Source organism: Ochotona curzoniae, unplaced genomic scaffold (genome assembly GCF_017591425.1).
Source record: "Ochotona curzoniae isolate NIBS_2020 unplaced genomic scaffold, NIBS_Ocur_1.0 scaffold_274, whole genome shotgun sequence".
Taxonomy (NCBI): domain Eukaryota; kingdom Metazoa; phylum Chordata; class Mammalia; order Lagomorpha; family Ochotonidae; genus Ochotona; species Ochotona curzoniae.
The window spans coordinates 5,114,075-5,123,307 of NW_024467101.1; the positions used below are offsets into that span (position 1 = coordinate 5,114,075).

Sequence of the window (9,233 nt, forward strand, 5' to 3'; positions counted from 1 at the left end):
TGTCTATCATCACTTATGGGTTCTAACCAAGACTATAGACCCCTCGGCTGTCTCGTCCCCTTTCCCCTCTGGCAACGCCTGAGCTTCACATCCGCCCTCCCTCCACGGCCGTCAAGGGCGGGAGGGCGCATGCTCAGAGTGGGCGGGCATTGTCACGTGAGGCGCCCGGCGCGGGCTGGCTCCGCCCACGGTCTCGGGGCGGCGGCGGCAGTCGGCGAGGGAGTCTGCGCCTGCGCGGCAGCTTGGGGCACCACAGAGGGTCTGTGGGGTCCGGGTAGGGGGGGAAGCGGCCCTGGGTGCGCCCCGAACCCCGGGCTGGCGGGGGTGGGAGATGGGGGTCCTCCGGGTCCCTCCATCCCAACTCTGGGTTCTGCACCCCGACTGCCGCTCCCGTCACACCCGTACCCCGGCTGGCCGCCCCGCAGGCAGCGCGCCCCACCCCGGCCCTTCTCGGAATGGAGGTCCTGGACGAATTCGACCGAGAGTTCCCACAGAGCGTGACCTTCTGCCAGCTCATCTCCGAGGAGGACTTCGAGAGGCAGGCGGCCACCTACACGGAGCGCGCGCTGCGCCGCCTCTTCCGCAGCCTGGACCGCAACCCCGCGCTGGCCGAGCGGGTGGTGCGCAAGGGCAAGCAGGCCGAGTGCGAGCAGCGCGGGCTCCTCTCCTTCCTCTGGGTGCGGGGCTCCCCCCTGGAGCCGGCTCCCCATGGCGGGGTGGGGGTAGGGGCCGAGCTGGCGGTTGCCGTCCTTGCCCCCTCCTCCCAGGGCGTCCTCCATGCCCTGCTTCTCCCTCCCCGCTGATGCCACAGGCCAAGTTCACCTCTGCAGTGCAGGGGGACCTGAACCAATGCAACAGCATGGGCGCCCTCGAGATGCACCAGCGCTTGGAGCAACTCAAGAGAAACATCCACCGCGTGCACCTCTACTCCCGGGGTGAGGTTCCGCCTCTCCCGGCCCTTCCCTGCAGAGGTGTCGGCTCCTGGGATGGGAGGGAGGGGGCTGGGCCACCGCTTCACTTCCCACCCGGTGCTGTTTCCTTGTTATTTATTGTGTGACACACGCAGAGAAAGGCTCCCTATCCACCTGTTACCTTTCCAGGTGCACAACATGGCCAGGGTGGGAGCCAAGATCCTCCCACTCCATCCTGGTCTCTCCTTGGGTAGCACAGACACAGGCACACTGGTCTTCCACTGCTTTCCCCAGCTGCATTAGCAGGGAGTTGGACTGGAAGTAGAGCTTCCGGATCTTGGAACTTGAACCCATATAGGACAGTTGCTTTGCAGGCCGTAGCTTAACACGCTGTACCACAAACATCAGCCCCTTATGGTTCTAAAAGGGCAATAGACACACCAAAGGCTGGAAATGCGTTAGTGTCGACGCGAAAGTCTCATGTAACTTCTGAGAAATCTTCTATATCTTTGTCCCTCTGAAGACTTGACAATTGCACTTCAATTTTTTAAGAAAAGATTTGTTTATTTTTATTGCAATGTCAGAGAGGAAGATCTGTTCGATGATTCACTTCCCAAGCGGCCGCAATGGCTGGAGCTGAACTGATCTGGAGCTAGGAGCCAGGAGATTCTTCCAGGTCTCCCACACGGATGCAGGGTCTCAAGCCTTAGGGCCATCCTCGACTGCTTTCCCAGGCCGTAAACAGGGAAGTGGGGCTGCCGGGATTAGAACCAGCACCCAACTGGGATTCTGGTGCATAGGAAGTGAGGACTTTAGCTGCTAGGCTATACTGCCAGGTGCTGCACTTCAATTTCCAAAACCCCCACCTCTTTTTTTTTTTTTTTCTTTTCTTTTTTGATAGAAACTCAAGGTCACTGTTACACCTGCCATAACTGACCGCAGTGCCCTGGGTTGGCTGATTACACTGCCATTCTAGCAGTCACATCTCCCATGTAGCATGCTCCCTGGTGTGGGGACCTAACGCGGCACACACTGCATGTGTGGGAAAGAGACGCTTCACTTCCTCATAATTAGGATTCCCGTATCATTTGTGTCCAAATTGGGGTCCAAGAAGGACCATGCAAGTGCTGGCATTGGGCATGACCCTGAAGACACAGCTTGGGATGCCCATATGCCATCTGAGAGGACCTGGGTTTGGAATCCCTGCTCTGTTGCAATCCTACCCTCCTGCTAAGGTGCACCGTGGGCAGGGGCAGGGAGTGGCTCAGGTGTTTGAGTCCATGCTACCTGTGGATGGGTCTGTGAATCCCAGCCTGGGGCCGGCCCAACCCCGAGCTCTTGCATGTGTGTGAAGAGTGAGCAAGCAGGTGGGGAAATGTCTCTCTTGAATAAATAAGTCAGAGAAGGAGGCAGCATCTGGGACCTTGCAAGGATGGCAGGTGTAAGCCTGGAAGGCTCCTTGGCTACCTCCGTGAATCTTTGGGGTGTGGCGACCCCTCTGTCTCTCCTTTCTCCCTGTGCCATTGACTCAAACTGCCATCTCCCAGGGTGTCCTCCCCTCTTTGGTATCTTCTTTGTTGCTCATCTGCCTGTGTTTCTTTTTAAAAGTATAGCTATTTATTTGAAAAGGAGAATGGTATTCCAAGAGATCTTCCATCTCCCCGAATGGCTGCAACAGCTGGGGCTGGGCAAGGACAAACCCACACAAGTGGTCTCCCACACAAGTGGTGGGGTCCAAGCACTTGGACCATCTTCTGTTGTCTTCCCAGGCATAATAGCAGGGAGCTAGAGTGGAAGAAGTGCAGCCAGGATTTGAACCAGCACCCATATGGGATGCCAGTGTTCTAGGTGGCAGCTTAGCTCCATGTGCACCACAATGCCGGCCCCTACCTGGGTGTCTTGAACCTCAGGTCCTGCAGGGGTGTGTGCTGGGGCAGGGGGTTGCTGATGGTGGACCCCGGCTGTGATAAGTCTTTGGGACAGCCCCCCCATCTCTATTTCTGAGTACCAGTTCCTTCACACCTGCATTTCACAAGCAGCAGGTATAGCGCCCCCAAATGGCGGTGTGGTGACTTGTTCCATGTCTTATTAAGGAGGAACAGAGGAGCTGTGCTTGAGAAAGTTGAGCGTGGAGTTGGCCATTGTTGGGAGGTTGTGGTGGTGGTCCCTGCGTGGAGTTGGCCATTGTTGGGAGGTTGTAGTGGTGGTGGTCCCTGCACACGAGCCATTGAGGAGCTCCTGGCACCCACTTGTCCCCACCACTCATGGGATACGGCCAGACTCCTCAAATCGAGGAGGAAGACCCAGATGGCATGGCCCAGGGGAGTCCCTCCATGAGACCAAAGGGCTACAGTCTTCGCTGGTGGACTCACCCTCAGTGTCTCAGCACCCCCAGCCCATGCTGGCAGGTCCACTCTGGCTTCCCACAATACCACACCTGGCTAGGACGTGCCTACCGCTCAGTCCAGGACACCAGATCTCTGAGTCCCTGGCAATCCGGATGGCCCAGGAGTATCTTTTCTGGTTCCTGGGTGTCAGAAAGACATGGGGCGCCTCTGTTTCAGATGCCAAGAAGAGGAAAAGAAAACTCAAACCAAAGAAGCTAGAGCGCATCCTATTTCGGGACCGATCGACCTCCCCTTGCCAGCCACTGAACCTGTTGCCGCCACCTCCGCCACCACTTCCACCACTGTTGCCACCTGCCACCAACGTGGCCTCCGTGGTGGCCTCGTCACACCCCGTTTACACTATGCCCAGAGTCTTTGGCCCTTTCCCACCACTGCCCAGCAAGCCGGTCAGTGCAGGGGTCCCCCAGTCCTGCCTTGTCAGCTCTGGGTCATCCCTCCCAGGCAGTACTGAAAAGGGGGGTTTCTCTGGCTGAAGGAGCAGGGCTGGGGGCAGGCAAGGAGCCCCAGGTCCCTGGCCTAGCTCAGGGAGGTGGCTGTCTGCTCATGTGGGTCCTTCCTGAGGCTCCCATGGGTGTCACCCCCTGCCCCCGCCACCTGCTGCATTGCCATGTCGCCCATGCACCTCACTTCAGTTGCTCCTCCAGCTACACTCTGACCCAGTTGAGCTCCTAGCCCCTCCTGTTTCATCCAGCAATCTGGAGCTGGGCACTATGAGCCCCAGGTCACTTTAGGTGTTGTTTTTGAGTGACCATGGTGTTCAGAAACCTGCCCTTGGGGTTCCCTTTTTTAATATACAAATATATATTTTTTAACATTTACTTGTTTTTATTGGAAGTCAGATTTACAGAGAAGGAAATATAGAGGAAGGTCTTCCATCTACTGGTTCACTCTCAATGCCCGCAGTGGCCGAAGCTGAGCTGATCTGAGCCAGAAGCCAGGAGTTTCTTCTGGGTCTCCCATGCGCTTGCTGTAGGGTCCCAAGGTTTAGGGCTGTCCTCGACTGCTTTCCCAGGCCACCAGCAGGGAGCTGGATGGGAAGTGGGGCAGCTGGGATTAGAACCAGCACCCATATGGGACCCTGGCATGCAAAGCACTTAAGCCGCTAGCCGCTAGGCTACTGCACCAGACCCTGCTTTTTTTTTAATTGTTTATTTTAAAGGCAGAGTTACAGAGAGAGGGGAAACAGAAAGATCATCTGTTGGTTTACTCTCCAAGTGGCCACAATGGGCCAGAGCTGAGCCAACCTGAAGTCAGAAGCTTTTTTTTTTCAGTCTCCCACGCGAGTACAGGGGCCCAAAGTCTCAAGCAGGGAACTGAGTTAGGAAGTGGAGCGATCAGGACTCATGTGGGACACCCTCATGGTAGGTAGAGGATTAGCCTGTGCACCCCCACCTGGCCCCATTCCTTTTGCTTCCTGCAGGTGGAGAAGTTGGATACCTCCAGGTCTGAAGTGAGGCTGAACTGGAGCAGTCTTTCAGCGAACCCTAAGAGGTCAATACCCTTTCCTCCAGACAGGAGGGTGATGAAAAGGAGGGGAACCTCTGGGGGGAGTGTCCTGGTGTGCCAACTCCAGGCTGGTTCACCACTCCTCTCAGCCCCCAGCAGCATCCATCCTGGGGTTAAGGTAGCGGGTGGAGGAGGGTCTTGTCTCCTTCCAGGGGAGGCGTCTGGGGTCCCTGGACCCCATTGTGAGGTTTGGTGTTCTACCATATCTTCTTGTAGCCACATGGTTGACCTGACGCCCTTGGTCCTCAATCCTGGAGGTTTCCATTTCTCCTACGTGGCCGGAAACAACACCCACAAACTCCACTGCCACGGCTTTCCCTGGTGAGCATGCTGCCGTGGCTCCCCAGCCTCAGGACTGGGGCTGGACGCTGTCCCCAACTGCCACCCTGCTCTGAGCTGGTGCTGTGCACCAGGGCTGGGCCAGCTGGCATGACCGTGGCCCCTCTCTTCTGGTGGGAGTGCCCCCTCAGAATGTGCTAAGGTGTGCTGGGATGACCAACTCCTCCACTGTGTGTGTCAGAGGAACGCACCCTGGGGTGGGGACATGGGTGTGTTTTTGCCAAATGGTAGCTTTTCCTGAATTCGGATATTTTGTTTTTTTCCTTTTGAAAATCATTTACTTTTCGCACCTTCATTCTGTCCCATGGGGCCCTAGGCATGGCCGACACGGGCTGCTTCATCACACGAAGTCAGCCCGTGGCTTTGTTAATGGCTTTGTTAATGGCTTTGAAATTAAAAAAAAAAAAAAAAAACACAAAAGTTTACTTGAAAGAGTGACAGAGAAACACATTAATCTTGCAGCTGCTGGTTCATTTCTCAATGGCTATAATGGCTGAAGCAAGGCCAGGTTGTAAGGAGGAGCCAGGACCTTGCAGGGCTCCCATGTGGGTGCAGGGGCCCAGGCACGGGAGCCATCCTCTGCTGCTTTCCCAGATACATTTCCATGAAGCTGCATTGAAAGTAGAGCAGCCGGGACTTGAATCAGTGCCCACATGGGATGTTGGCATGGCAGATAGAAGCTTAACCTGATATGCCACCGTGTCAGTCCCTTTTAACTCTTTTATTGAGATAATTAGCCATACAGCCCACTCATCTGAAGGGTCAGATGCAGTGGATTTTTTTTGGGGGGGGTGTATATATTCTTAACTGTACAGCCATCATCACAATCCAATTTGATTTTCATCACAAAGAAAAGTTTGGCACAAAGCAGTGCATCATGAGAGAAAATATTTGCCCAGGTTCTCAGAACCCAAGAAAACAGTTTAATGGGCAACAGGAAGAGTCCCTTCCACGCTTGCACTAAAGAAATACAGCATGACCTGAGGGTGGGACTCGTGCTGCCACGGGCTGAGCCACTTCTTAGGAACCCACATCCTGTACCGGACGCCCTGGCCGGATGGCCAGTCCGGTCCACACTCCAGTCCAGCTCTCTGCTGATGCTCTCAGCCCGAGCATTTGAAGAGAGCTGGCTGGAGTTCCTGGCTGTGGTCTGGTTCAGTTCTGGCTTGTTGGGCTGTAGGAACATTTTGGGGGAAGTGAACCAAGGAATGGAAGATGTCCTTGGCCCTCTGCCTTTCAAATGAGTAAACAAAACATAACACAGATTCAGACGGGTGGCATGTTATAATATTCAAAGGGTCAGGGAAAAAAAGACCCAGTGTATCCAAGATTAATAGAGGGTGATGTGGCCCTAGAAATGAATTTTTATTCAACCATGACCCGAGCAATGAGGGGCAGACAGACCTCAAAAATATTATACTGGGTGAAACTTGCCATGTGCGCAAGGAAAAATACTGTGTGATTGCTTTACATGAAACATCTAGAATATTGAGAACTAGCTAGAAAGCAGGTTAGTGGTGGCCAGAAAGAGGGGCATGTTCTAGAAATGCAGAGTGTACATTTAATCTGAAGTTTAAAAAACCAAATCAACCAACCAGGGGGCAATTTTTGTTTGTTTTGGTGTTTGGTTCTTTTTGTTGTTGTTGGAAAGGAAGCTTTACAAAGAGGAGAGACTGAGAGAAAAACCTTCCACCTGCTGGTTCACTCCCCAAATGCCCACAATGGCTGGAGCTGAACCGATCTGAAGCTAGGAACTGGGAGCTTCTTCTGGTTGGTCCTCCAACATAGGTGCAGGGTCCCAAAGCTTTGGGCTGCCCTTGACTGCTCTTCCAGGCCACCTGCAGCTGAGAGGGAAGTGGAGCAGCTGGGACAGGAAGCCCCATATGGGATGCCAGTGTTGCCTGTGGCAACCCAGGAGTCAACAGTCTTTGCAAAACACATCTGTTGTTATCAAAATTCTCATATTCTTTGACTCTGTTTTCAATCCTGGAAACTGGCCCCGAGGAATAATAACCGGGAAGCCAGTATTGGGAGTGATGCTGTGGCGTAGCATGTATAGTTGCTCCCTGTGAATCTGGAATTCTGTATAGGTGCTGCTTTGAGTTCTGGCTGCTCAACTTCCAGTCCAGCTCGCTGCTAATGTGTGTGGAAGATGGCCTATGTCCTTGGCCTGCTGCCACCCATGTGGGAGACCTGGAAGAAGCTCCTGGTTCCTGACTTCAGCCTAGTCCAGTCCCAATTATTGTGGCCATTTGGGCAGTGAACCTGTGGATGGAACATATGGCTTTCTCTCCCTGCCATTCTGCCTTTCAAATGCAGAAAGATAGATCTGCAGCCTGGCGTGATGGCTCAGCAGCTAAATCCTCACCTTGCAAATGCCGTGAACCCATATGGGTGCCAGCTTGTATCCTGGCTGCTCTACTTCCTATCTGCTCCCTGTATATGATCTGGAAAAGCAGTGGAGAATGGCCCAAGTCCTTGGGACTCTACACCCACAAGGGAGACTCAGAAGAACATCCTGGTTCCTGGTTTCCATCAGTTCAGTTGTAGCCATTAGAGCAGTGAAACAGTGGATGAAAATATTTCTCTGTGTCTCCTTCTCTCTGTAAATCTGATCTGCCTTTCCAATGAAACTAAATATTTTAAATTAATTAATTAATTAATTAAATTTTAAAGAAAGTCCTAGTGAGCCCCCGTTAGTCAATCAGTGGATTCTTCAAGGACCTCATTGTGCTTAGAATGGCGAGATGGCGGCAATTCATAACTGTTGAACTAACAAAACCATATGAGCTAAACCCTTGGAGCATGCCCCAATCAGAGACCCGGGGTGGGCGGCAGACTGGGAGAGGCTTCTTCCTTAAAATCCCCCTTTACCTCAGATACATGAAGGAAACAATGTGGAAATAATAGTCTTACCCACTTTTCTGTAGCCCTAGAACCTTTTTATCTTAATTAACTATGTAAAGATTGTCAGAAATATAATAAAAGCAGCTGCAACAGCCAGAGCTGAGCTGATCCAAAGCCAGGAGCCAAAGTCAGGAGCCAGGAGCTTCTTCTGAGCCTTTCATGTAATTGCAGGGTATCCCAAGGCTTTGGGTCATCCTTGACTGCTTTCCCAGGCCACAAGCAGGAAGCTGGATGGGAAGCAGAGCAGCCAGGACACGAACTGGTGCCTATATGGGATGCTGGCACATGCAAGGCAAGGACTTTAACCACTAGGCTCCTGAACCAGGCCCTAAATTTTTTTCTAAAGATTTATTCATTTTTACCTGAAATGTATATTTCTCATAGATAGAAGGAGAGACAGAAAGATCTTCTGTCCTCTGGTTCACTTCCCAAATGACTGCAATGGCTGGAGCTGAACTCATCCAAAGCCAGGAGCCAGGAGATTCCTCTGGGTCTCCCACGCAATGCAGGGTGCCAAGGCTCCAGACCATCCTTTACTGCTTTCCTAGACCACAAGCAGGGAGCTAGGTGAGGAAGTGGAGCTGGGACTTGAACTGGTGCCCATATGGGATGGCAGCACCGTAGGGCAGAGGACCAGCCTGTGTGCCACCAGTCCCCATGGGGTGGGTTTAAGGCCAGCATTATGGTAGCCCGTCTAGATTTTTTCTAATTTTTTTGCACCTGTAGTTGTGTGGCCTTGAGATTGAATCAGTGTTATTTAGGATTATTTGTGTTGGTTGAAGTCGGGGAAGGATCTTCCCTCCATCCACTTGTTTAGGGCACAGTGTTGGTCCCCCTAAGCCTAGGGTTTTGTCCTCTGTATTGGTCTTAGCTCATGGGCATGTCTGATGTCTCCCGTGCAGTTCCTCAGCCTGTAATGGCTCGCCTAGAAATGAACAGACCTCGTCGTCCACCGTGAGGGCATCCATCTTCACCCCACCTGTTCTGCTCAAGTTCCAGCCCATGTCCAGATCCAAAGATGACTCAGAGCCCAAGGACCCTGGCAGCGGGGAGTCCGCGCCTGGCCAGCAGAGCCCATGACCACGGCCCTCCTGGTGACAGCAGTTGCCGTGGAGGTGCTGGGGGAATGGATAATAAAGTTCCTGTGAAGATGCCTTCCTGA

The 9,233-nt window shown here is 53.1% G+C and overlaps 1 protein-coding gene across 1 annotated transcript; it reads left to right on the forward strand.

The window, feature by feature from the left end:
- Positions 1-177: 177 nt before the first annotated feature.
- LOC121172021 lies at positions 178-9,233 on the forward strand. Its single transcript, XM_041003788.1, has 7 exons — positions 178-259; positions 426-677; positions 812-935; positions 3,476-3,705; positions 4,740-4,810; positions 5,042-5,146; positions 8,974-9,233. Exons 2-7 carry the CDS (start codon positions 456-458, stop codon positions 9,149-9,151), a joined length of 930 nt encoding a protein of 309 aa, XP_040859722.1. The 5' UTR covers positions 178-259; positions 426-455; the 3' UTR covers positions 9,152-9,233.

Excerpts from the sequence above, each read along its gene's own strand:
- LOC121172021 (XM_041003788.1), top strand. The coding sequence starts at position 456 with ATGGAGGTCCTGGACGAATTCGACCGAGAGTTCCCACAGAGCGTGACC. Across the intron at positions 936-3,475 it reads CGTGCACCTCTACTCCCGGG|ATGCCAAGAAGAGGAAAAGA; the intron begins GTGAGGTTCCGC and ends CCTCTGTTTCAG. Across the intron at positions 3,706-4,739 it reads CACCACTGCCCAGCAAGCCG|GTGGAGAAGTTGGATACCTC; the intron begins GTCAGTGCAGGG and ends TGCTTCCTGCAG.